The 27,280-nt window shown below is 37.2% G+C and overlaps 1 protein-coding gene across 2 annotated transcripts in view; it reads right to left on the minus strand.

The window, feature by feature from the left end:
- Positions 1–27,280, minus strand: part of rad50 (RAD50 homolog, double strand break repair protein) — a 41,437-nt gene that overhangs the window by 10,835 nt on the left and 3,322 nt on the right. For both annotated transcript variants that reach the window (XM_077197288.1, XM_077197289.1), the window contains exons 5-20: positions 26,583–26,768; positions 24,091–24,295; positions 22,495–22,623; positions 20,687–20,852; positions 19,275–19,468; positions 18,729–18,935; positions 17,528–17,710; positions 15,865–16,022; positions 15,090–15,265; positions 12,876–13,113; positions 10,916–11,105; positions 9,128–9,254; positions 4,729–4,922; positions 813–923; positions 555–647; positions 343–456 (exon numbers count right to left, since the gene is read on the minus strand). In XM_077197288.1, the coding sequence (XP_077053403.1) occupies positions 343–456; positions 555–647; positions 813–923; positions 4,729–4,922; positions 9,128–9,254; positions 10,916–11,105; positions 12,876–13,113; positions 15,090–15,265; positions 15,865–16,022; positions 17,528–17,710; positions 18,729–18,935; positions 19,275–19,468; positions 20,687–20,852; positions 22,495–22,623; positions 24,091–24,295; positions 26,583–26,768 (2,671 nt within the window). The remainder of the gene's footprint in view (positions 1–342; positions 457–554; positions 648–812; positions 924–4,728; positions 4,923–9,127; positions 9,255–10,915; positions 11,106–12,875; positions 13,114–15,089; positions 15,266–15,864; positions 16,023–17,527; positions 17,711–18,728; positions 18,936–19,274; positions 19,469–20,686; positions 20,853–22,494; positions 22,624–24,090; positions 24,296–26,582; positions 26,769–27,280) is intronic.

The raw sequence follows: 27,280 nt of genomic DNA on the forward strand, positions 1-27,280 counted from the left end.
GTACATTTTGCCAATAAACCTGATTTGCAATGGGGGTTGAATAATTTAAATTACAATTGTATATATAGGCCTATGCAACAACAAAGTCAAGTCAAGTCACTTTCATTTATATAGCGCTTTTGACAATATGGATTGTTTCAAAGCAGCTTCACAGTGATAATAGGAAATTAAAGTAACAGAGATTGTTTTGGCTTTACAGCAGCTCTAGAATAAAATTATTGTCCAGCTAAAGTTTGTTTTGATCGATTCACTTCCGTTGCAAAGATCATTAGTTATTAACTCAGGGGCCGCTAACACGACACCGTTCTAACAAAAGTAAAAACACATGAAGCTTTGCTTGACCTTCTGAGTGTCAATATCTTGTCGTATGTTGCCCATGTCTTTATTGGTCTTCTCTCGCTGTTTTTCAGCCTCGTGTAGTTGTTTGTCCATCTCTTGTAGCTCAGTTTCTTTTTGCTAAATAAGAAAAAAGTAAAAAAAGAACATAAATGGGAAAAAATACTTGCATTTATTATGAAACGAGAGCTAAGAGGTTGCACATTATTTTGTCGTACCTCTTTGTAGCTGTCTTTGCCCTCTTCAATGTACTTGGTGATCTCTCTTTCAAGGAGGGTCAAGTTTTTAACTTTTTCCTTGATTGAATTTATCTAAAAGAAAGTATAATGCTTTAGTCAACTCTGATGATAAGCAATGACTTTGTCTTGCATTAAAGTAAAAATCCACAACCTTTCATGTAATACATTGTGGAGAATAATTTCACAGTAAACATCAATTATAAGTCCAATAAAACCTAAAACACAAATGCACAACACCTTTTCTTGCCCTTCTTCCTGTTTCTGCATCCTGCGCTTTGCAATGTCCTGTTTCTCCAGCTGGAGCTTCTCCAGAGTTGCAGCTAGAGGATACATCTGCTCCTTTGCATCCTAATAAACACAAATCATGACACAACAGTAAAAATATGATTACATCATCGTTCAAAAGTCTGGGGTCTGTAAGATATATTTTTGAAATAATTATCTCATGCTCACCACAGCTGCATTTATTTGATCAAAAATACAGTAAAAAAAACCTGTTGTGAAATATTACAATTTCAAATTACTGTTTTCTATTTTAATACATTTTAAAATGTAAGTTAATCCTGCAATGGCAAAGCTGAATTTTCAGAAGCCATTATACTATTATACTAATATGTCTATTACTTTCATTTTTGATCATTTTGATGCATTCTTACTTAAATACATAAGTAACCTAGATGTTCCCTTTCATGGGTTCATTTAACGCTAAGACAGGAGCTGAAGCAATGGCAACAGTAAACCACACCACTACACAACAAGGCAACTGCTGGTTTATCACAAACATAAAACACTGACAAACTTGAACACCCCGCTCAAGAAAAAAACCCAACAAATGAAAAAACTGGGAACCTGTGGACAGGTCAATATAAAGATTATAAAAGTGCCCTGAGGCGAAGATAACCCACACGCCCATCAGCTTTACAAATAGCATTTCTCACCCAATGCAACATCAGCTGCTCAGACTTGACTTACCCCATTGGCTTGTATGGTCAACGTAAACCTTTAACCCTCTGGGGTCGACAAACGCACCAGTGCGTTCTGTAACTGTTGGATTTTTTCACATAGCAGCGAAATCGACTTAAAAAACTCCAAACTGGGCAAAGCCTATGCAACCTTTTACATTATCCCAAGACTCAAAGGGTGGAAAAGAAAAGGGCAACATATCATAACCTGGGAATGAAATTAAGTTGATGCAACCTTGGGTATATATTCTAACCTAGGTCATTACAAGACATTCACCAGACCAGACCATCCATACAAGGGTTCATGGCCAGGCCTGTAATTCTCTGATTCTCTTCTCAGAGCCAATAACAACACTGTCTTAAGCATCAGACTCTTCTCTAAAGCTGATTCCATTGGCTCAAATAGAGAATGCGTTAAACCTTCCAAAAGATAAATCCAATGAGGGAACATGTACAGAGCGGAAATGTCTTAGCTGCCTCACGCCTTGATAAAGCAGAAAACCAGAGAGTCAGTGAATCGGTACCAATAGTCAATCTCTGCACCACAATTCAATAAGAACACTTGAAGGCACACGCCTTTCTGAAGGTTTAGACTCAACTCAAGCCCCCGCAAATCAGAACCAAATCTAAATGATCACAGTAGTTTAGAACCTGCATGCCCTAGAGCAGTGGTTCTTAAAGTGTGGTACTCCCTCTAGTGGTACGCAAAGGAATCACTGAATTTCGATCTCACCGGTGTGAGTAGAACGGTGAGTGCATGACTTCACCAAGGTGCTTTCAGGCGTGTGCTGGCGCTGAGCCAGAGACGTACGCGCTCAGCGGAGTCATATCATTCATAACTATTTTTCATCCACATAATGTTTATTTTAGGTTTCAGACATTTTCATCCACATAATGTTTATTTTAGGTTTCAGACATTTAAATTTACATAAGTACTAAAAACAACAATATTTTTAGAGTTCGTAAAATACACACTGATGTCTATGGAAGCGGCAATAAAATTCCTATCCATTATAATCAGGTGGCGCCCATCGCGCATAGAGCTCAACTAACGTGATAATTATGTTAATATGTTATGTTAATAGTGGCTGACAATAATAAATGTTCTTATTATAAATAAAACTGCCTGGTTTTTAAGCTGTACATAACTGTAGCTGAATAGTTGGGCCTACTACTACTGTATTTTAATGTTGGTCGTTATTGTGGTACTTGGAGAACCAAATATTTTCTGAGGTGGTACTTGGTGTAAAAAGTTTGAGAACCACTGCCCCAGAGTCTCAACGAGGCCAGAGCACCTTCCATACATTTCATGAATAAAAGGAGAGCCAGGGCCAATTCAGAAAAAACAAAACAAAACAGGTAAAATCCAACCTGAGGAAATTCCTGTGCCTCTGGACAATTTGAATACAAAAATACTCATCCTTCAGATAGATTGTAACAAACCAATCACTAGTTAGAATCTGAGCAATAAGTGCATCTTCACCTACATCTCAGAGATAGTTTTAGAGATAGTGGTGAACTCAGAAGCATCTGAGTTTGTGATTGATATACCCTGATGGAGATCCTAGAAGAAAGGCAAAGGCCTGCGAGGCAGATATGCTTCACTCATGTATCTTGAGCCTGAGGCGGAGTTGGCTCCTCCAAGCTCATCCACAGTGCGAGAAACAACATCCGACAACTCACTGCAGGATAAAGAACAACGCACTTGGACTGCCAACGAACTCAGAATCTGAAGCGGCTGTGGACAGAACATCATAATGATTCTCCAAACCCAAATAGATTGCATCACGAGCCTCCAGATCTGGACACAAATCGTCATGTGCAAACTCAACCGGAAAGGCTTTTAGCATGCAATTTAGAGAGAGAGAGAAAGAGAGAGCGAAAGAGAAAGTATGACATCGAAATTCATAGCCTCCACTCTCTAAATCAACAATCAGATCTCTAAGCTTTAGTTCATGCGGCGCTTCAGCAATGGCACAACTGGTTAGCGGGGAATTTCCAATTATTCTTTCCTCAGAAAAAAACAAAAAACTTTGATTTTAAAAATTCTTGCAGTGCTGACAAGTCATTAAACACTTATCAAGCGAGTCCTTGCTCGTAATTAAAAAGGACACAGAGCCACATACTTACGAAATGCCATTGTGTTCACCCAGAGGATAATAATCTACTTGATGAAGGCTACCAAACACGATGTATCCATTCAAATTGGAAGAAACACCTTGCCTTGTCTGTGAAACCGGAGGTATATGGCTCAGATTTCTGAAGAAGAGAAATCTAAGGAGTGATGTCATGATCACATCCTTTTAAAGCACTGTTGACGCATGCCTTAGTGACCGGTGCAAGCACAATCAGCCAATGAATTGGTGCGATTCTATACAGGTTTCTACGGTGGCCGAGAAGGGTCACTCACAACACATACAAACGCCACAACAACTACATATTCAGAAAAAATCTCCAAATTCAGAAAACACATGCAAACGCCGCCACAACAACTACATATTCAGAAAACAACTTCGTCGATTTCACATCACGTACGCTGCAAATAAGAGGCTACAAGAGGTGAGTGTTTCTCTTTTATTATGACAGACTTGTCGATGTGCTCTGATACTGAAGTGGTTTTGTGTGTTTTCAACATATTAAGTTATTGTCCCCATAACGTATTAGTCAACGACTCCATGCAGATAATTTTTAAACGTTCTGCCAACGTTGTTAGCTGGAAACTAGCTGGCTAGCTCGCTTCTGGTCACTAAATAGATGCATTACTTGTAGCCATAGACAACAAAAGCGCACATTCAGATAGTGCGAAGACAACCGAATGGATGCGGGTCCATCACTGATTATGGCCCCCCCCGGAAACATTTCCGTGGTGTCTTTGCAGTTTGCAGTTCGTTTCCCTATTTGCTCGTGCTGTGAATATTTGCAGCGTACGTGATGTGAAATCGACAAAGTTGTTTTCTGAATATGTAGTTGTTGTGGCGTTTGCATGTGTTTTCTGAATTTGGAGGTGTTTTCTGAATATGTAGTTTTTGTGGCGTTTGTATGTGTTGTGACCCTTCTCGGCCACCGTAGGTTTCAGATAATCGTCACACCTGGAGGGTGTTTCGATAATGTCAGCTAATAATAATGTCGAGTGAACCTATGAAAGGGAACTTTTCTCATTATGAATCAAAGGCAAATTAAAGAATCCTCACTCGAATGTCTCGTTGGAGCGTCTGGATTTCAGTGGAGAACTCCACACACTGCTCCTCCAACTGTTGACGCTTCTGCATGTTGCTGGAGATCAGGAGCTTTTCTCCACGAATCTCGTTTACACTGCTTTTCAAGGCCTGGATCTGCTCCTGCTGGTCCTGGATCAGTTTCCTTTTCAGCTCGATCTTACTGCAGGCTAAACAGGAGGAGCGTCACATGGAGTCACAGTGGTCATATACAGTAGGAGTTAAAACTTATTTTACCAGTATTTGATATAAATGCTTTATTTGCTGTGGTGTGACATGCTACATATAAAATGAATTTCAATAGCATTTTGCAGATACTTCTTTTATATTAACAAAACATTCAGTTTCTTTTATATTACATTAATGCATGCAGATTTCAAAATAAATTTAGGACATTTGATTATTTATCATGACATCAACAGCAAATAACTACTTAAAGGTACAATATGCAGGAATTTTCGCCACCAGGGGTCGCTAACCTCTTACAATAACAAAGGCGTATACTGATGACGTATATTCCACATTAAGCGTAAGCATGGATCTTGTCGTCAAGCTGATGGATCTTTTATGGATGAGTGAATACATTTATGTTTTTAACATGACTGTGGTGTGAATCAGGGCGCGATTGCTAGACGTATACCAGCGCCACACGCAACGCAACACACGCAAAATCACAATTTTCTCACGATTTACAAATAGTTGTAAACATTTTGGATATTGTAAGTAATCAACAAAACAAAATAACATTTGCCTAGTGGTTTTTTGATATTTTACTGCAAAAATCCTGCATATTGTACCTTTAAGGCGAGATACTACGGGTGAATAGGATATTTTTTTTAACTAGCAGATATCTACATGAAACTTTCCAAGTTGATTACCTACATTAAGATGAGAAAAAATGTATTACAAGTTTTCTGTAATTTAATGTTTAAATATGCAAATCGGGCATTATCTAAGTAAATATGCACTAATTTGCATATATTTTAAAAAACGAAATCTGAGTATTGAATAAAGCCAGGTTCAAAATTATTTTTTCATTGTGTTCACATATTAGATAGGAAAAAAATTACAGAGGGATTTATAGATATCTACTTTTGTTATCCTGTAAATCAGCATATACTGCCAATAGCCTTAAAAAAAATGATTTTCGCCATGTTTTTTGGAATAAAATCTTGTATAAATCAGGCTAGGAATAGTATATTTACAAATCCCTCGGTAAATGTCTTCATAATATAACTAGGTACAAGACTGGAAAGTTTGATGTATATAGGTGCTACTGAAGTGGAGATTGCAGACTTGGAGTATGAGAGAAAAGTCATTTTGAGAGAACGGGCTTTAAAGATTTAGCATCAGCCAATGAGATTGCGCATTTAGAGGAAAATCCCCCTTTTTACTTTCATCATTGGTTGCTGATAAAAAGGAAATGACCATATTTGGATCCGGCAGTATTGTACAGGAGAGAGAGAGCTTTCTAACGGTGTGTGTGATGACAGGGTGCAGATCGCGATCACGGAGCAGAGGGATGATTTATAACGACAACTTTTGATGAATTTATGAGAAATCTACAGACACAAACAGACAAAATGTAGTAAAATAAAGACCTAAATGTGTATTTCTGACTTTTTTTCACCACAAGTCTGAAAGAAGACATGTTATTGAAGACAAATAGCCCAAAATCTCAAAATTGACCAGTGAAAAAAAAAAAAAAAACTGTGTTTTTGCCGGCCGTGTCTCGCCTTAAAACATAAAGGCCTAGATTAAGCCAGGATTAGGCCTTAGATAAATTAGGACATTTAAGTAGCTTTTATAACCATGCCTTAGAAAGAAACATTACTGGTGTGAATCTTGAGAAAAAAACAATTGCACAGATATATATAACAGGGTTTTTCCTGGCTCAAAATGAGGCGGAGGCGCTAAAATCCTCATCATGTATTTTAATAATAAGATAATTAAATTTGTATTTTTCGTAGACCATTAAAAAGCCTACTGTGTTTCCCACAGTACTTTTGTGGGTGGAGCTCGGTACCTCTGGGGGGTCAGGGGGCATGCCCCCCCTGAAGAACAATATGTACATTTTAAAGATAAATTTATTAATCTGTTGTACTCTGGTGAGTCACCCGAATCCACTGTTAAAAATAAATAATCCACCCGCAAACCGCCCAAATCTAGGATGTTCTTTGATTTAGATATCTGCATCTGATCATCACATTATAATTATTCAAATTCTCAGTGTTAAGCATGATAATATGGTAACATTAAAATTAACATTTATTTCAAATAAAAGTTCTTCTTTTTAGCAAAATTACAGAGGCTTTACTCTCTTCAAACTTAAATTGTCAATGTTTCATTGAATCACTGTTGGAAAACACTCTTATCAGAATAATTTTTTAAACTTTATAAAGGGCATTTTCCCCACAATTTTATTAAATGTATGCTATATTTTTTATTTCAAATTCTTAAATTTGATCAATACATTAAATCAGAATAATAAGACTCTAGGCTGTTACCAATCAAATTAAAAAATTTACACTGAAAAATTACAACTGTATTAAACGAGATTATGAGATTGTTTTAAATATTTTTTGAATATACAAATAAGGAATGTTGAAAAGAATGATACTTTGAAACTAAACCGCCAGTGGGTGGCGGCAGGCGACCGTCTTAATGAGCGAGTCATTGAGTCTCTTATTCAGAATGAGGCAGTTTATAAATGGGTAATTGAATATTTGACTCAACCGATTCGTTCAAAACGCCGAGTTTTGTTGAGAGCCGGAGGCGGCAAGAAATTTGATGGCGGCGGCCACCTCGTAATTCTCTATGCAGGAAAAATCCTGTATAAGGTATGTCAGTGCAAGTTGCTTTCAGTCAAAACAGCTCAAACATGAATTTTAATCTGTGACTAGACCTAAAATAAAAAATATTTTATTTTAAATGGAGTTGTGTGGCACCACTCAATTTTACACAGATTAACAAATCAGGATTTCAAATTCTAACCTATGATTAAAACGTTCATCTGTGATTAATTAAACAGCAACAATGTTAATATTCCATTTCCTTTTTTATTGACTACCAGAAAGTATCTCTTGCCGATAAAAGAAATAAACTTGTAAAATGTCAACTATCTTTATAAATTACAGTGTAGAGAGACAGATAGAATAAAGCAGGCAATGAAAACATTGCGGAAGTGGATAGGCTACAGGTTTCATAAGCCTAACACATTTTAAAGTTTGGTGCAACAGAATTATTAGATAAACCTTGATTTAATCTAGATTTAAGATGAATCCTTATTGGTGCAACGTAGTGAAGAAGGTAGTGTAGTATAGTCTAAGTAGTGTAGGTGATTTTAAAATATAGAAAAAATACCTTTTACTATTAGTATCTATCTATCTGTCTATCCGTCTGTCTGTCTGTCTGTCTGTCTATCTATCTATCTATCTATCTATCTATCTATCTATCTATCTGTCTATCTGTCTATCTACCTATCTATCTATCGATCTATCGATCTATCTATCGATCTATCGATCTATCTATCTATCTATCTATCTATCTATCTATCTATCTATCTATCTATCTATCTGTCTATCTATCTGTCTATCTGTCTATCTGTCTATCTACCTATCTATCTATCGATCTATCGATCTATCTATCTATCTATCTATCTATCTATCTATCTATCTATCTATCTATCTATCTATCTATCTATCTATCTATCTATCTGTCTATCTGTCTATCTACCTATCTATCTATCGATCTATCTATCTATCGATCTATCTATCTATCGATACAGTACCTAAGATATACAATTTCCCTTATAAATTTATATAAATATAATATAAGAATATCAAAGAACAAATGACAAATATTTATATTTATGTACATAACCATTCAAAAGTTTGGGGTGAGTAAGATTTTATTTTTTAAAGAAATTAATGCTTTTATTCAGCAAAAGACTAATTAAACTGATTAAAATTGACAGTAAACACATTTATTATATTACAAAATATTATGATTGTTTGAAATGCTGTTCTTTTGAACTTTCTATCCGTAAAGACTCCTGAAAAAAATGCAAAACTGTTTTAAGCAATATCAAATCGGCATACCAGAATGATCATGTGACACTGAAGACTGGAGTAATGATGCTGAAAATTCAACTTTGCATCACTGGAGTAAATTAAGTTACACTATTATACATGTATATATTAAAACAGAAAACATTTTAAATTGTAATAATTATCCACGTTTTTACTGTATTTTTGATCAAATAAATGAAGCCTTGGTGAGCAGAAGAGACTTCTTTCAAAAACTCTTACAGACCCCAAACTTTTGAACAGGAGTGTACATTCACATGATATTCTACATAAAGAGCTGAACGTACTGGTGTCCAGGCGGTGTTGGGTCTCTTGTTTCTCCTGGCTGACTTGCGTCATGGTTCGGCTGAGGTCAACTCCCTGAAGCTTGGCTGCATGCTGAGCGATCTTTCTCTCCACATCCTTTAGATCAAGCTACAAATGACAGGAAACATTCGGATTAACCACAGTTCAATAAAAATACTGCTAGTTAAGTTGTGACACATAGATTACTGTTTTCGGCTCCAAGTTTCTACTCTATTTCAAGTGAGAATAATATATATATATATATATATGTATATAAAGCCATTTATGACAACTATTTATAGCACACCTTTAAACTAAGCTTTAAAAAAAAAAAAAATTGTTCAAGTGTTACACTACGGTCTCTGGACACCAATATTTTATTGATTCATTAAAAAATTATTCAATGTCTGGCCAACTAATATTTGAGTGTATATTATCACAGTTTGTTTGCTTTTGGGATCTAAAGGAGCATTTGAACCTGGTAATTGTAATGTATGACATCAGAGTTAAAGGTGCACTATGCAGGATTTTCGAAAAAAATATTGTGAAAAAAATAATGCCTCTCAATCTCGATTTATGGTCCACTAGAAGTGTGCAGTGGTGTTTGTGTCTACAGATACACTGCCTATATTTTCATATTTTCTTCCTGAATTCCTGTGGTATGTGTAGCCCCAGCCAATAATGAAGCGTGGCACATGTGAGGACGGGCCTTTATTATGCGAGTCTGAAGCTCGGCTAAGCTGTCTGGTCAGTTTCTATTGCCTTGTTAACAGCTATCTGTAATCCATCAGAATACTAGGCATTATAATATGAATAGAATATATTTCATTTACATTGTAATTGTTTATTAGTTAGCAAGACTAATGATGACTAAAATCACTCGCAAATTACAAGCAGTATCTAATTATGGGGGTCGGAACAATTGTACATGGGTGGGACAAGACCCACCCACTTTTTAAGATCAATGATATCGGACCCACTCACTTTTAGCGTCTCTAATTCAGCACATATGTCTGTTCGCTTTTCAGAGCGCTGTCAGTCAAATCCATTCCACTTTAGGAATGCCCTAATAAATTAAACTTCATTTCTGCTGAATCATTATATTTCTCAACGAGGCGCAACTGACGAAAATAGCCGCCCGTTGTACCCTTCCAGTCAAATATTGCGTTGCTAACATCAACAGCTTTAAGTTGTCAATGCTGGCAAATGACCATGGTATCAGCAGTGGGATAATCCACGGATAGCTGTGCATTTAATGCACGACGTGAAGCGGAGTTTAGTTTACTTGTTCAATTAAAAGCCACCAGAATACATGAAATGGCATTTATAGTAAAAATTTTCTGGGGGAAGACCCACCCACTTTTTTTTTTTTGCTTCCGTTAATCTGACTATTAACATAACTGTTCTTTTGTATACTCAATGCTATTTATGCATGATAAATACAATATTTGAATTTTGTTTTTGCAAAACAGTTCATCTTCCCACTGGTATTCTCTTACGATGGGCCAAGTTTAAGTAACTGAAAATCCTGCATTGTGCACCTTTACAACTGGATAACAACTTTTGCTTTATTCTTCATAAAGTTACTATATGACTTCAGAAAACTTGATATTCATTAAATAATAAACTAGCAGTATTATATATTTAATATGAATCACAAAACTGCAGTGTTCTGACTTTTCTATGTGATAAATAAATACGTCTTTAAGTATATGTTGTGTTGTTCTGACGTGCTGCATGCTACTGGATTTTATTTTCTGTGTTTGGGCTGGCTGAAGATGAGCTCAGACCTGAAAGCGATCCATGAGGGAGACGTCCTGCAGACAGGCCTTGGCGGTGTCTTCCTCAGACATTAGCGTGCACAGCAGCGTCTCCTGCTCCTCAGTGTCTCCTTTCAGCTTCTCAATGTCTCGATTCACACGCTGGAGTTTATTTCTGAGCTCTGGAAGCTCTTTCTCCTGGAGCTCCATTATAGACTGCCTGTCAGTACAAAAGATATTCATCAATATCAATATAAGGGGTGGATGGATGGATGGAAGGGTAAACAAGCGGATGGATGGAAGGATGGGGGAATGAAGCGATAAACAGCTGCATGGATGGATAGACGGAAGGATGGGGAATGAAGGGGTAAACAGGAGGAAGGATGGATGGTAATGAAGGGATAAACAGTTGGATGATGGATGGAAGGATGGAGGAATGAAGGGGTAAACAGGAGGAAGGATGGATGGAGGAATGAAGGGATAAACGGGTGGATGGATGAAAGGATGGGGAATGTAGGGGTTAACAGGTGGATGGATGGATGGATGAATGGATGGGGGAATGGAGGGGTAAACAGGAGGAAGGATTGATGGATGGAAGGATGGGGAATGAAAAGGTAAACAGGAGAAAGGACTGATTGATGGGTGGAAGAATGGGGGAATGAAGGGGTAAAAAGGACGAAGGATGGGGGAATGAAGAGATAAACAGGTGGATGATTGATGGAAGGATGGGGGAATGAAGGGAAAACAGGAGGAAGGATTGATGGATGGAAGGATGGGGAATGAAAGGATAAAAAGGTGGATGATGGATGGAATGATGGGGGAATGAAGGGGTAAACAGGTGGATGATGGATGGACTGATGGGGGAATGAAGGGGTAAACAGGTGGATGATGGATGGAAGGATGGGGAATGAAAGGATAAAAAGGTGGATGATGGATGGAATGATGGGGGAATGAAGGTGGATGATGGATGGAAGGATGGGGGAATGAAGGGATAAACAGGTGGATGATGGATGGAAGGATGGGGGAATGAAGGTGGATGAAGGATGGAACGATGGGGAATTAAGGGATAAACAGGTAGATGATGGATGGAATGATCGGGGAATGAAGGGTAAACAGGAGGATGGATGGGGGAATGAAGGGATAAACAGGTGGATGATGGATGGAAGGATGGGGGAATGAAGGGATAAACAGGTGGATGATGGATGGATGGGGGAATGAAGGGGTAAACAGGTGGATGATGGATGGATGGATGGGGGGATGAAGGGGTAAACAGGAGGAAGGATGGATGGAAGGATTGGGGAATGAAGGGGTAAACAGGAGGACTGATGGATGGAAGGATGGGGGAATGAAGGGATAAACAGGTGGATGATGCATGGATGGGGGAATGAAGGGGTAAACAGGTGGATGATGGATGGATGGATGGGGGGATGAAGGGGTAAACAGGAGGAAGGATGGGGGAATGAAGGGGTAAACAGGAGGACTGATGGATGGAAGGATGGGGGAATGAAGGGATAAACAGGTGGATGATGGATGGATGGGGGAATGAAGGGGTAAACAGGTGGATGATGGATGGATGGGGGAATGAAGGGGTAAACAGGTGGATGATGGATGGATGGATGGGGGGATGAAGGGGTAAACAGGAGGAAGGATGGGGGAATGAAGGGGTAAACAGGTGGATGATGGATGGAAGGATGGGGAATGAAGGGGTAAACAGGTGGATGATGGATGGAAGGATGGGGGAATGAAGGGGTAAACAGGTGGATGGTGGGTGGATGGATGGATGGGGGGATGAAGGGGTAAACAGGAGGAAGGATGGGGAATGAAGGGGTTAACAGGTGGACTGATGGATGGTAGGATGGATAGGTGAAGTAAAAGATGGATGTATAAACATGAAGTAAAGGATGGACAGTTAAAGTGATAAGCAGATTGAGTAATGGACGGATAGATAAATAGAGTGATGATGACTGAATGGACAGAAAACTGTTATTGCCTGATGGGCTTCAGTGCCATCATTTCATCACGCCTGCGCTCTTTTCTCTTCAGGTCCTGCTCGGTGTTCTTCAGTTTGTCTGGGACGAGCCGCAGCTTGGACTGCATGTCATTAATGACGTCCTGTAGCTCAGCCTCTGAGGGGAACACACGCTGACACACGGGACAGCAGGGCTCGCCCTCCTCCGTCAGCTGACTGATGAACTGACTGTACACGGCGGTGGCGCCCGCCAGCATGGCTGCCAAGAGAAGACAAAAAGACGACGAGAATCAGTGTAGACAGCATGGGTTGCACAACTACTGATTTCTGCTAGTCGATTTCTTATCAAAACAATACTCGAGTTACTTGACTACTCATGGTTCATGCTACTGTAAATGAAAAGACATGAAATAGTTCTTATCAATAAATGTTTATTAATTTATAGCCTAATGCAACTATTACATACGTAAACTCTCAAAACTAAATATGACATTACATATTTTAATTTTAATGTAACAGAGTAAAGCCAAATAAATAGCCGTTCTTCCCTTTTATTTCAGACGCAATGTCTGCTTTTAGGGGCCGTTCACATATCGCGTCTTTTGCACGCTCAAGTTTGTTATTTCAAATGCAGGCTTTTGAAATAACTTTATGAAGCTGTACAGGGCTGGTTTTGATTCCTCATCTTCGTAAATTAAATTCTCCGTATCCTTTGCTGATACTTCCTCGTCGTCATGGAGAGCGCAGTTCATGGTTGCATAGCAACAACAGACGCCATGCAAGTGCAAGCGCTTGTGGAGAGAAGGAGACTTTCCCCGCGTTTTAGACGCGATATATAAGGGGCCGTCCCTTACAGAGTTGGAAAATTACAATATTTTTGTCATCCTTGATGAAATACTTCCAGACATCTGATGTGTGGTGTCTGTTAGTGATGTTCGCCATTCTGAATTCATTTATGGTTGATGGCATGCACGCTCGAGTAGTCGATTGTTTCCGACAGCGCCGACTAGTGGTTGAAGTAGTCGATCTCTCGACTAGTCTCTGCAAGCCCTAGTGGGGGGGAACTCTTTACAAGCAACTTGAGTTACGTAATCAGATTACATTTTTAAGTAACCAGTAAAGTAACGGATTACAAATTTCCAACAAAATATCTGAGTTACTTTTTCAAACAAGTAACGCAAGTTACTTTGCTTTCCCATTTATTGACCGACAGCTCTCTTGTCCTCATGTTGACAGAATCATGAGTAAGTGAAGAGGCGTTGTGTGTGAACATGATGCTTATTGTAGTTCTAGACTAAATGTGAGCGTGTATTTACTCATCTCACTTGCACAGAAAAAGTTCAATATTTCTCAAAATTAATAAAATCAGTGAAATGCAGAGTCAGAATACTACGCAAACCTTCAATAACTAAATATGTTAAATAAAACATACATTTTTATGCATTTAATCTCATTTTATTGATCAATGTACTTGCTTCCGACCTTTGATAATTCAGTTAAACCATAAGCAAAAATGACTAGATTTTTTTCGTTTTTATTGGTTAAAGTAAGTGTTAAACTTTTTCCTCCTTCATCCTATTCTTCCGTTCTCCAGAAACGGAAGGCATTTCCTTCATCCTGAGGCTTATTATTTCCCTTTCGGTGTGAAAGGGTCTTTAACATTTGCCCAAAAATATAATTTTTTTGTTATAAAAAAGAAACAAACAAAAAAAAAGTAGCGCAATTAGTTACATTTTAAGGGAGTAACGCAATATTGTAACACATTACTTTTCAAAGTAACTTTTCCCAACACTTCCGATAATCACATTCAAAACACGGAAGACTGAGAACACCAGGGATGTTCTGAATTCGCACACATACTGGGTTGTGTAACTGCTGTGGACTACATAAACTCATCTGTGTGGGTCCCAGCTTGATACTTCATATCAACAGTCATTGCTATACTTGGCATAAAAGTCTATATCCGGTTCACCAATAAACAGTAATTTACCGTCAAGCAGGCCCACACAGAATCTGCATCTGAAAAGCTTCAAAGACTTCAGCAGAATTCAAAGGCCATCATACACAAAACGCGTCCCTCAACCCTTCATATATGAATTGTCCATTACATTAGAATTTTCTACCAAATATATATGATTTTTTGCACATTTCTGAAGATTTACCTACAAAATGAGCACAGAATGTATATTTAGTGTGGATCTGAAATGTTTTGTGATAGCATCAGTGTGACCATACCTCTCTGTTTAGAAGACTTCTCCAGCTCATCCTCCAGTTTGCTCAGGTCCGACTGGAAGTCCTGACTGCCGCACACGTTGAAGAGTCTCTCTTCATAGTTGACCAGCTGCTCTTCCTTACTTTTGATTTCTGCAATGAAGTGAGTCTTCTTCTGTTCCCCAGATGCAAGCTCCTTACTACGAAAAATAAAAATGAAAAGTTGTCTAGTAATGCTAGTTAATTTATCTGAAGGCTGCAAAATATGTATTAACATTTATTGGGAATTTTCTCAGCATTATGTTAAAGTCAGAGTAAGTTGGAGAATTATAGCATTTGGAAAATTGTACACTGTCTGATATTATTTTACACATAAACATGTATTTTATTGATGTGTGTGAACTTACGAGCAGTTTATGTACACTACTACAAGTGCAAGTCATATCTGCCATATTTGTTAGACAGCCCTATATTAGACACGCATGTGTAAGCTAAACGCCACCATTTGAAAACAACACTGCATGTTCCACTAACCTGAAGATGACCTGTTCCTCAGGAACCCGGAATCGAAACTAAATATGTATAAGATTTAAGTATGTGGGTGGTTGTACAAAGGCCATTATTTTCTGTTACATCAGTGTCAATGCATGTGTGTATGTCGCTTATCATGTAGACTTTTAAATTATGATTAGAACGGCATAAAACATTATAGGACCTCACACTGAATATCATCATTTATGGCATTCTCTAGCATCTTGTAATAAACATTTGAGGAAGAACAAATCAAAGTGTGACAGACTTCATTTTGCTGAGCCGTTCTCTGGTGGAGTTGATCTCTCTGGTTTTGGAGTAGATCCAGTCTTCCAGCTCTCTCTTGCTTGGGAAGTGTCCCAGCAGAGACACCAGCTCTTCATTGTGTCTCGACTTGATCTTCCTCACTTGCTCCTCTTTATCCATCTGGAATCCGAAGCAGAGATGAACTATTTATTTTCTAGTTGGATAAAACTGTCACTTTGCAAGCCTCTGTCCGGCATAAATACTGATCATAAAACTGCTATATATAGAGTATATGAATCACAATATCCAGACATTACTGTGCTGTATATTCTGTATACTGCCTGGAAAGAATGCCTTTTGTCCTAAGTGACGTCCAGTTAATATCTCACAGTTTGCTCTGATTCAGCACATTTTGTAAATTATAATAATGGCAATAATTTAGTTAATCCATATACTGTATATAAAAATCTGCAAACTTCTAAAACATAGTAGCATATATTGTCTTTGCTTTTATGCCAAAAAAAAAAATGTATATATATATATATAAATATTATTTTTAGCATGTTTCAAAAGGTATGAACAAAAATATGAATGGAAACTGTAAACACTCTTGTACTCTTTAACTATTTTATAGATTGCACATGACCTACAGAAATAATTATTTTAAAGCAATCTATTAAATTAAAGAAGAGAAACGGATGAAGAAATCCATTACCAATGTTTGTAATGGATTATGTGATTGACCATTCATTTTCAATCCTTTCTTGCTTTAGGCAGCATGGAATGTTATAAATTATTTTGATGCCTCATTCAACATTTTAAAATAAACTTAGTATTAGTTTTCATTTTAAAAGGCATCAGTTCAACTTTTTTTGTTGAAACTGAAATTTAACACAATGTACCTATTGTTATAAATATTCAATTTTTGTGATGTAAAAATGACAAACTGAACTGTTTATAAAAGACTGGAGGATATTAGGTGGCCAGGAAATCGTAGAAAGACTGTGCTGACATCTAGTGTAACAGTTATATAATGCAAGCATTGTGCTGGCAAACTAATACACATCTAGAACTTATCATATGTTCTAGGATATATTATGATATCTCCAGATTATAAGCTAAATCCTGGATGTTTCTGTGTTGTTCAGATGTGCTGTTTAGTATCATATTTTACTCTTAAATTGAAAAACCTCATTACAAAGCCCCATTGGAAATCATTTTGAAGGAATGAGCAGCGAATTAACCTTCCGGGTTCTGACATCATCTCTGTATCTCTTTATTGTATGAAGGCATTTGTTTTGTTTATGTTTGCTGCATTTGTTTCAGAATTAGGCATAAAGGTGTTATCACAAAGGACGAACGAAGCATTTATAAAGCGCTTTTCTAATGTACTTCTGTACAATACTGCACATACGGTCTCTCCTCAACCACAACTGGAGAGAATCAGGACTTCAGTCTCATCCGAAGGACGTGCTTTTTTTGACAGTATAATGTCCCCATCACTATACTGGGGCGTTAGGACCCACACAGACCACAGGGTGAGCGCCCCCTGCTGACCTCAACCTGGTTTTCCCAGGAGTCTCCCATCCAGGTACTGACAGACTCAACCCTGCTCAGCTTCAGTGGGAAACCAGTCTTGGGCTACAGGTGATATGGCTGGGGGCGAGAATGATGTGTGTGTTCACCTTGGTCTTCTTGAGCATGTCCATCTCTGCATGTGCCCTGGTGTGTGTGTTGAGCAGTTCCATCTCCTGGTCCAGTCTGCGCTGGGCCTGATCCTGTTCAGTTTTCTCCCTCTGTAGTTCGATTACTTCTGCCTTCAGACTGTCCACAGTACAGGCCTGCGTGGCATTATCAAGCTCACGCTCCTATAAACACACATACATTAAGAAAAACACATACAAAAGCAATGCAGGGCGTCAATGATGGTAGTTTTGTTAGTTGCAGTGTTAGTACTGTTTTCTTTCTACAAATTATTTTCAGATTTTGGGGCAGATTTACTAAACAGGGCAAATTAGCGTGAGACTGTAATCCCATAAAAGTGCAGATGGCAGACATGTCAAGCACAAAATGGACAAGACATGCTTTTTTTGGCCGTTAAATAATGTCGCAAATACCAGTAAATTGAATACCGCAAATCTTAGTAGATTACATTGTATAATTGATTTAAATACAGTCCTATAGATTTTACATCTGAAAGGAAAACTCCTACAAATGCATATGCAATAATGTCAGCCGCAAAAATGACTGTCTTTTCATCGCTATTTTTGTGACTGCGTGTCTTCAGTAAATCCTGACAATAGTTTTTTAACGCCAAAAGAGGGATTGAGCTGGTGCAAGCCGTTAATAAATCTGACCCATAGTAATTTTAGTTTAAGATTCAGTTGAGGAAACCAACAGAATATTGACAGATGAAATATGTTTTGTATGCGCAGGTCGCACATGCGGACTGAATTTGTTTCGTACTGATCAGTTGTTCCACAAGTTGGCAAACGGCCCGGCTGTTGTTTCACAGTAGAAAACGAAACTAAAGAGCCGGAACAACAACAATAACAAAATACAGAAGACTGCAACAACAGACATGCACAGACAAGCGTTCGGCGTTTGTGTGATGGTGTTATACTGTAAGATAGCTGCAACTTTATTTTAAAAGACATTTTTATCAGTCATTACTTCTCGAGAAAAGTATCGCAAACACTGGACATAGATGAAACTTTCTAGAGCGCACGTGTCGACGGTCTGCGCTTGTGCATGCTATCAAATGGAGTATACTTTGAAAGGCTACGCGTTCGGCTGTACGCATATGCAAGCACAGCGTTAAAAAAAACGAAGTATACTTTGGGCCTAATGCTCAAGGCAAGTTTACTGGTGTAGTGCAGATCTAACCGCTTTCTGAAGCTCAGTGTCCAGCTCCTGCAGTCTGCTAGAGGAGCCCTCCAGTTTTTGGAGATCAGACTTGATGTTCTTCAGTTCCTGTTGTTTCTTGGCCTGTATGTCTGTCTTCAGCTCGACGGTTCTCTCTAGACCGGTCTTCTTATCACGGAGATCATCGATGCTTTGCTGCTTCTGTGCCTCTTTCTCCTGCATATCTCGCTGAAAACAAGAAGTTATTATTAAAAAATGGCAACACGTCGCAATACTAATACTGAACTTTTGAAAATATATGAAGTTTCAGGATATTTATAAATACCGGAATTAATTTCATTCTATAATTTTCTGTTAAGCATTAAATAATACATATTTAATGTTTGGGTAACACTTTAATTAAATTATTTATGTCTTCTTTATTGGATAAAACACTTCATAAAGCGTATAAAAATTGGCAATGGAATATATATATCTATATATAATATTATCTATCTATATGTATCTATATATAACAAAAGAGCGTGAACTGGGTGGTAAATAACGTCCTGCAGTTCAGTTATCTACCATAGTTTGGTTGAGGGCTTCAGTGTCCTGGTCCAGTCTCTCTTTGACTTGTCTGTGGAAGCTCTGGAGTTGTCTTTCGTTAAGAGGTGTCCGATCATAGCCCTCCAATTCCAGGGAAGACGCTAAACTCTTCACCTGGGTGTCCCTCCTTTTAATGTTCTGTGTGTGTCTATCTGCCTCCAACTGCAGACGGCCTTCAAATGAACAGAAACAATGACAATGAACAGCTCTGAGAAAGAATAAAAATTTTCCTGCTGAAAAAGCAATTTGAGCAGATTCACTCGATGTGAAAGTATTAGTTTTTAGTAGGGCTGCACGATATTGAAGAAAAGTGCGATATGCGATAACTCATTAAATAATGCGATATTCGATGTGATATGACAATGCTTAAAGGGTGTAAAATAAACTTAAAATATAGTTAAATTATACAACTTTCACATTCTTTTTTTGACAAGAAAACATCCCTGCCACTTCTGAAAGTGAAAATCAGTGTTTTACAGTAGCATAAGAAGTATTATTTTAACATCAGTGTAAACCACTGGGTTTAGGGTTTCAGGTTATCGTACATTAGGTTTATTTAACAACAGAAACGGAATAATCAAATGTAAAAATAAAGCAATGCTTAGTTTTCACTGTATGAATGAAATATATACTGATTCTTATCAAAGCTACAAAAGTTATTCAGCCAAGAGCAGTGAGTGATTTTCTCTTTGTCTTTTGTTCATGATCCCAGTTATTGTAAGCTGTTGCGATATGCATATCGCGATATATACATTTGCGATATTTCGATAATTTCGGAATATATTGTGCAGCCCTAGTTTTCAGTGTATTTCTGTAAGTATAGTGTACTTTAGGACAGCAATAACTAATCTATAAAATCTAAATTTCTTAAGTGAAGTAAAGTAACTTTGCAGTAGTAGTAATTTCAATTTAAAAAGAGGATAAATGATGAAGGCCACAAAGTGAGATAAAAGCAAAAATATACTGTGTTTAACGCCAAGTTGCCCAAAGCTCGAGGCGAGAGCACTTTATATAATTAAGAACTTTTAAAAAGGTCATCAAGATCATGTTTTTATGTGGCCTGCAGGTTGCCACACCAAGTGCTTGCGTTATTTAATGGGGCTAACATATATATTTTTTCCCTACTTAATCATAGAAGTAATGAACCGATCAAAATAGCTGCTTGTTGTAACCCTAGTGAATCTACCCAATTACCACCTTCCTGTGACTTACAATAGCAAGAAAGCAACAAATCAGGCTGCGATGTAAACTAAAAAAAGGTACGTCACTATTCTTCTATTGACTCTTTTAAATACTACAATCAACAAAACAACAATTTGATCATATATAGAGAACACATTTCCACCACCACTACAGAACAATAAATGAATAGCAAAGGAGCAAACGGCTACCTTGCTCAACTAGCAAGTCAGATTTGATGCGGTTCATCCTCTGGCACTCTCGGCCGGCCCGTTCAAACTCGCGCTGGCACTCCGTCAGTCTCCTTTCCTTGTCTTTGACAGTCTGTTGGTGGTTCTGATACATGTCCTGCAGCTGATCATCTGAGCCCTGAAACACCTAAAAACACAGCACAACACAGAGTCAAGGCGCCCCAAGGAATGAACAAATGGTGTGGTGCAAGGCTCTGTCTTAGGCCCTTCGTTTTTCTATTCGTACATCTCCCTTTAGGTGACACGTTTACAAAACATGGTATTACTTTTCAATGTAATGCTGACAACTCTACATTTCTCCAGTCACTCTGTTTTATTACAATTTAAGAAGAAACCTTTGGGAGAAAGAGGGGAGGAATAAATCGAGGCATGACTAATGTTGAACTCAAATCTGTCACTTGGGGGCATTTAATATAATATTCAACAATATTATTGATCTGCCTGCATTGACACCATTATATGAGAACTGAAGTGAGCTGGACGATGACCACCGTTTTCTACAGAGCTGCTATACATACATATATATATACATACATTATATATATATATATATATATATAAAAAATTACACCGAAAATGAAACATCAGTGAGCTTACTTAAAGGAGTAGTTCACCTCAAAATGAAAATTTCCTAATAATTTACTCACCCCAAAGCCATCTAAGATATCCATGTCTTTCTTTCCTCAGTGGAAGAGAAATTAAGTTTGAGGAAACATTTCTGGATTTTTCTTCGAATAATGGACTTCAATGAAAACCACTATTTTGAAGTCCAAATCAATGCAGTTTCAAAGGTCTTGCAGTTTCAAAAAGTGCTTGAAAATGCTGTGCACCATCGCAGCTGAGGTCCATCGCAGCACGTTGAAAGGTCATGTCCATGTCACCGGCGAAGTACTGCTCCACTGTTTATCGGCGACATGGACATGACCTTTCAACGTGATGACGTAGTTCCCGGCGCGTTGCAGATCAGCTCAATCCGAACAATTGTAGTTAAAAAGTATCTATATATATATTATTTTTTTGGAAAATGACCTATCGTTTCACTAGACAAGACCCTCCTCCTGAAACTGCATTGATTTGGACTTTTGGTCCAAAAAATTTTGGTCATTGAAATCCATTATTCGAAGAAAAATCCAGAAATGTTTTCCTCAAAAAACTTATTTTCTCTTCCACTGAGGAAAGAAAGACATTGATATCTTGGATGGCATTGGGGTGAGTAAATTATTAGGAAATTTTCATTTTGAGGTGAACTAATCCTTTAAGCTGAACTGTGATGCTATTTTCTTCTGGTAAACAAACTTAGTTGCATTATTTTCCTGTTATCTCTGTAAAGCTGCTTTGAAACAATCTGTATTGTAAAAAGCACTATATAAATAAAGGTGAGTTTACTTGACTACCACTGGACCAAAGCATCAACACTAATGTTACTTCAATGGGAATACTGTTGAGAACTAACACATAAAAAGTTTATTTGGATCCACAGTAGTCCAGAAGAACCCTTAGGTAAATGAAAAAAATTGAATGGCTTTTAGTAAGAAAACTAGAGGATCAAACAAAATAAAACAAATGACAAAGATAAGCAAGCAAACGCAAACCCCTCATTCCAACATCATATAAAAAACAGCAGCAGTTAATATACCAAAACCATCCATTACTGAACATCCTGTACATGTTTTCTGTGCAAAACACTTCCTCTGCTTTTGCATGATCATTATCTAGCATTTATAACTAATACTGAGAAGCAGTGAAAGCTTTAAAAAACCTCGGGTTACCTGCTCCATCTTTTCCTCTAGCTCCCGATTATCATCCTCCATCTGTTTCTTCCTGCTGTCCAGAGCTTTGATGTCATTATCCAACTTCATTATTTTGCTGAGGCTGCTGTCTATGTCATACAGTCGGTTCTGAAAATATGGGGAAAGTGTGTTTAGTGAATTTACATAACATGACTGCATACGTGTATGGGCTAGAACTCAACTGATGTGCAGTGACAAGTACACATTTGGACTATTTTACAGTGGGGCTCATCTATCTTTTGTTTTACACTCAACTGATTCATAATGTGAAGCTTCTGTTTTTGCACTGATGTCAGACTTAGCAATAATTTAGGATCAATTTTTATCTTTTAGTTTGGTATCAAAATAATAAGTATAAGTAAATAACAAGTATCAAATAAAAATAAAAAAAAATAAAGAATTTAAATGACTGGATTATTTAAAAATACAGATTATTACATGTTTATGCAAATACATACATTTTTGGGATGAATTTGCTGCCAAAGACAACAATAATGTATATCAATACTGTGATATATGCTTTAACGGACCCTAATCTGCACTACAATCATAGGGTTGGACGATATGAAATCTTATATCACGATACAAGTAATTTTATTTCATGATACCGATATATATCAACATATATATCATTTTGCTTTAAATTGGGTTATGATATCAAAAATGTTGATACCATAGAAATGTCATAATTCTTGTCACCAATGTCAATATCACAAAAACTAATACTAGCCTTAAAAAAATTAAAAAACTGAAGCCCAATGAAGACGTGAACAGTCAGCGATAAAATAAGAATAAGAAACCAATTTCCAAGCAATATGACAACAAAAAAAACTACAGTAAAACAAATAAATAAGAAATGCAACATAAACTGTATAAAAATAATCAAATGTATAAAAAAACACTATAGTCTTCAATTGGGAAGTTAAACATAAATGTCTTATTTTTAAAGGTACAAAAGTGATTTGGTCAAAAGCAGTGAGATATTTTCTCTCTTTTGTTGTTTGATTAACATGAATGACAGACAGCAGGAATATAAGGCACTTTAAGACCGAATACCTGAACCCAATATACTGTGTTACATACGTTTTCTTTCTCAGCTCTTTACTTTCACATAAGACATAAATGACTGTGTTTAAGACAGGCATTTTGACATACAAGTTTGTATATTTAACAATTCAAGGCCAACAAAGCGTCAAAAATAACTCAGTTAAGTAGGAGCAGCGGCTTCATGTATGTCTCTCAGACAGCGCTCAGAAATCGCCTCTCAAAGAGCGCGCACATATGGCGAAATTTATTATCGTTCGCTGCATATTTTGCTGCATATTGCAGGTTACAATCACTTGTTTTTAACCCACAATGCTTGAAAATGTATGCAAATGATACGTTTTCGTGACCAACGCTGCACATCAACGTCACGTGAGCGTGTAACTGCGATAGACATGATAGTCCAAAATTTGTACTTGTTAATCGTGTCTACCGGGCCGCCCCTACACCTGCCTGTATTAAATACAATTTTAAATATTGATAATCCAAAACAATCTACTGCAACAGATCTCAAAAATGGATCTCTCTCACCTCCAGTGGGTCAATCTGATTCTCGATGCGTTGGACACTCTCTTTGGAGGAAGACAGCTGACCCTCTTTAGTGGACAGCAGCTCTTTAATCTCAAGGGCTTTATCTTTGTTCTGTTTTAGGTACTTGAGCTCCATCCTGCAGGAATTAACAGTCTGGGCCTGCTTGTGCCTCAACATCTTCAGGGTGTCCAATACCTTGATGTACCTTTAAGCAAAAGGTTTTGGTTATTTTCACCCATTCATTTGCAATACCACCTTAATACGAGTAAATGAGACCACAGGACAAGCCAATATGCAACAAAAAGTCTGTTTAAATAGACACTCATTCATCGCCATCTACTGGTGTAGGCCTACAGAATTAGAGCCATGGCGTCAAAGCTTTTCTGGCATGATTGTTGAGAATTTACAGTATTTACAACACAGACATTGTGCAGATAATACACAAGAGTCATTTATAGGAAAAAAATATGCATTAAATGAAGGGGAAAATAAATAATTATATACAAAATATCAAAGTTTAAAAAGACTTTGGAATGGGATAATGTTTTCTTGTAGGCCTATACGCACAACCGGCGCAGCATCATAAAATGTCTCTGAACAGATTCATGCCCACTTTTAAGGGGAAAATAAAAAGACTTCCCATAGGCTTCAATATAAAATAGCGTCACAAAACAACATCCGTACACATCGGATAGGTGTGAATAACTTAAGAAATCACTAAGATTAAACATGTCAAGTAATTATATGTCCACCCTGTCTGCCATAGAGCGTGAAAGATGCATCAACAAACTTAATTTGGTCAATTAAAAAACATGTTCCTTCATTCTCCCAGCGTCAAATTAGGTCAAATTGACGACTAAAGCTTTTTTCTAGTTGACTAGTAGTAGTTCATTTAAGCCATTAGTCTAATCGCATATTTATATTAATTTAATTTCTTAAATATATATGGGAGAAAATACTAAACCATAATGAGCGTTATCGTAATATTGCATATTCCGCATATCAAGCGCATGCATAAAGCTTGCAATAAAGAACCGGCATAAGTAATGTTTAAGCAGCCTGGTACATTTGAATTGTTTATTAATAAACTAGTGTTTTCTGGCTGCAAAGATACAGTTGGCGATGTTGACGCCATCTTCGCATGTAGTGAACGCGCCTATAGAGAGAAATGCACACTTCATACGGATCAGCCTACATAAGCAGAGAGTACCCCATTTCTTATCGATTTGAATTTTTTTTTAAAGCATTTCAAGCTTTCTAAATGTTCTCAGGTCTGTGAGGCAAAGTATCTTATACGCTGAGTTGATCGGTTCATTTATGAGACGCGCTCCAGTTCACGCGCGGGCGCCTCCGTATCCTATATCGTCTGCTATATTTCGCTTCTTATTTATTAAATCCATCCAATTGCTTGATGAAACATTGATTGAAATTAAGATACAATTTTTACAAAACGAAATTCACTTTAAAGAAAGGCTTTCTACAAAACAAAACTTAATTAAGTGGTTGAAATCATGTCTGACCCACTCGTCTCCTGATATATTGGGCATCTTATGATCTATCTTACCCATCTCATGCGGTTTCTTTTTCATATAATCACATAGATGAAACTAAAAAAAGGAAATTATATTATATAAAACAAATATGAAATATTTTCGTTTTTAAGTTATATTTAAACGTCAGAACACTCCGCTTTTCTCGTGTGTGGCCTATAAATGCATGTGTGCGTGCATATGGGGGAGGGGTGCGATTTTCGAATAATACCCAGCTATCTTTGAATATTATTTTTGCTTGAAATGCCCATCCCTTCTAATGAGTAGCATCAAACTACTCCAATTTGTTCTTTTAGGAGTTTAAATTATTTATTTATTTAATCTTTGTCCTGCTCAGACTTGTATTGGACAAGGTTTAAGTTAGATCAGACTTCTCTATTTTAGGTGATTAAATGTCTGTTGTCCTCCACAGTTTACTATTGGACAATGTTTAATTTAACCTTGTGGGCTGCATCAGACTACTCCATTTTGTTTGTATTTATCTTTGTCTTATATTAAGTATATTAAGCATCGGGATATATCATTTAATGTTCTGATATATTTCTTCTTTTTAACATATGTTAATGATTAAAACTTAATTTGAATGCGGTCATGGGGACGATATATGTATGCAGCAAGAATCAATTTTCCTAGATCTTTTGAGATAAAATGGCTTGATGAGCTCATAAACTGACTGAAAACATCCTTCGCAATCCAAAAGCATTATTGCAACAAAAATGACTAGACAAAAATGAAAAGGCATTCAGTGTAATTCGCCAGGGACCATCTAATTCTAAGGTTCAGAGAGAGGATCTAAAATGAAAAACTAAAACATGATGCAGATTGTACCAAAAGAGTCATATGTGGACCTCAGGGAAAAAAAAGAACAATAATAAAAAGTAAAATACAGTACTTTTAATGACTGAAGCTTCCGTGACAAAGCCGTTGTCCAGATAATAATACCTTGTGGCTGAGAAAATCTCGTCAAACTTCTGCTTGAGGGCTTTCCCTTCACTGAGAGGCCAGTTGGACTCCTCTTGGTGGCAGAAGATGACGTGGCTGATAACAGCTTTGGAGACGCCCAGGGATGAGATCATCTCACGGTCTAGTTCAGCACATTTAGAGCTCAGGCTCACTTTCTCTCCGTGCCTGATATCAAGAGAGGTCAAGGTGTATTAAGATCAAACAAGAGTCCTTCAAACAGGGACCATAATGTACACTCTTTTCAAGGGCCAAGTGGGAGCAAAAAAAAAGCAGTTTAAAAAAAGCCTTTTTTTAATATTTCGACATAAGACATTTAAAACAAGTCTACAACCTCTTCACATAAATCGATACAATTAAAGAGATTCTAAAGTTATACAACGGAAAACCTGTGTTGTTTCATAAAAATATGCATAGGAATAGCAAAATGTCAAAAATATAATTAATTTATATTAAAAAATTATATTAATTAAACATGTTAAATCACATATAAATAGGCATACCATTCAAAGTTTTTTTTACATTAAACTGATCAAAAAGTGACAGTAAAAACATTGATAATGTTACAAAACATGTATATTCTAACTGTTTTTATTATTTTCTTTGAATAATCCTGAAAAAAGTATCACAGTTTCCACTAAAATATTAAGCAGCACCTACTTTTTACACTGATAATAAGA

The sequence above is a fragment of the Siphateles boraxobius genome, unplaced genomic scaffold, assembly GCF_051911475.1.
Source record: "Siphateles boraxobius isolate OS27281-9 unplaced genomic scaffold, OSU_SipBor_1 11, whole genome shotgun sequence".
In the NCBI taxonomy this organism is placed as follows: Eukaryota; Metazoa; Chordata; class Actinopteri; order Cypriniformes; family Leuciscidae; genus Siphateles; species Siphateles boraxobius.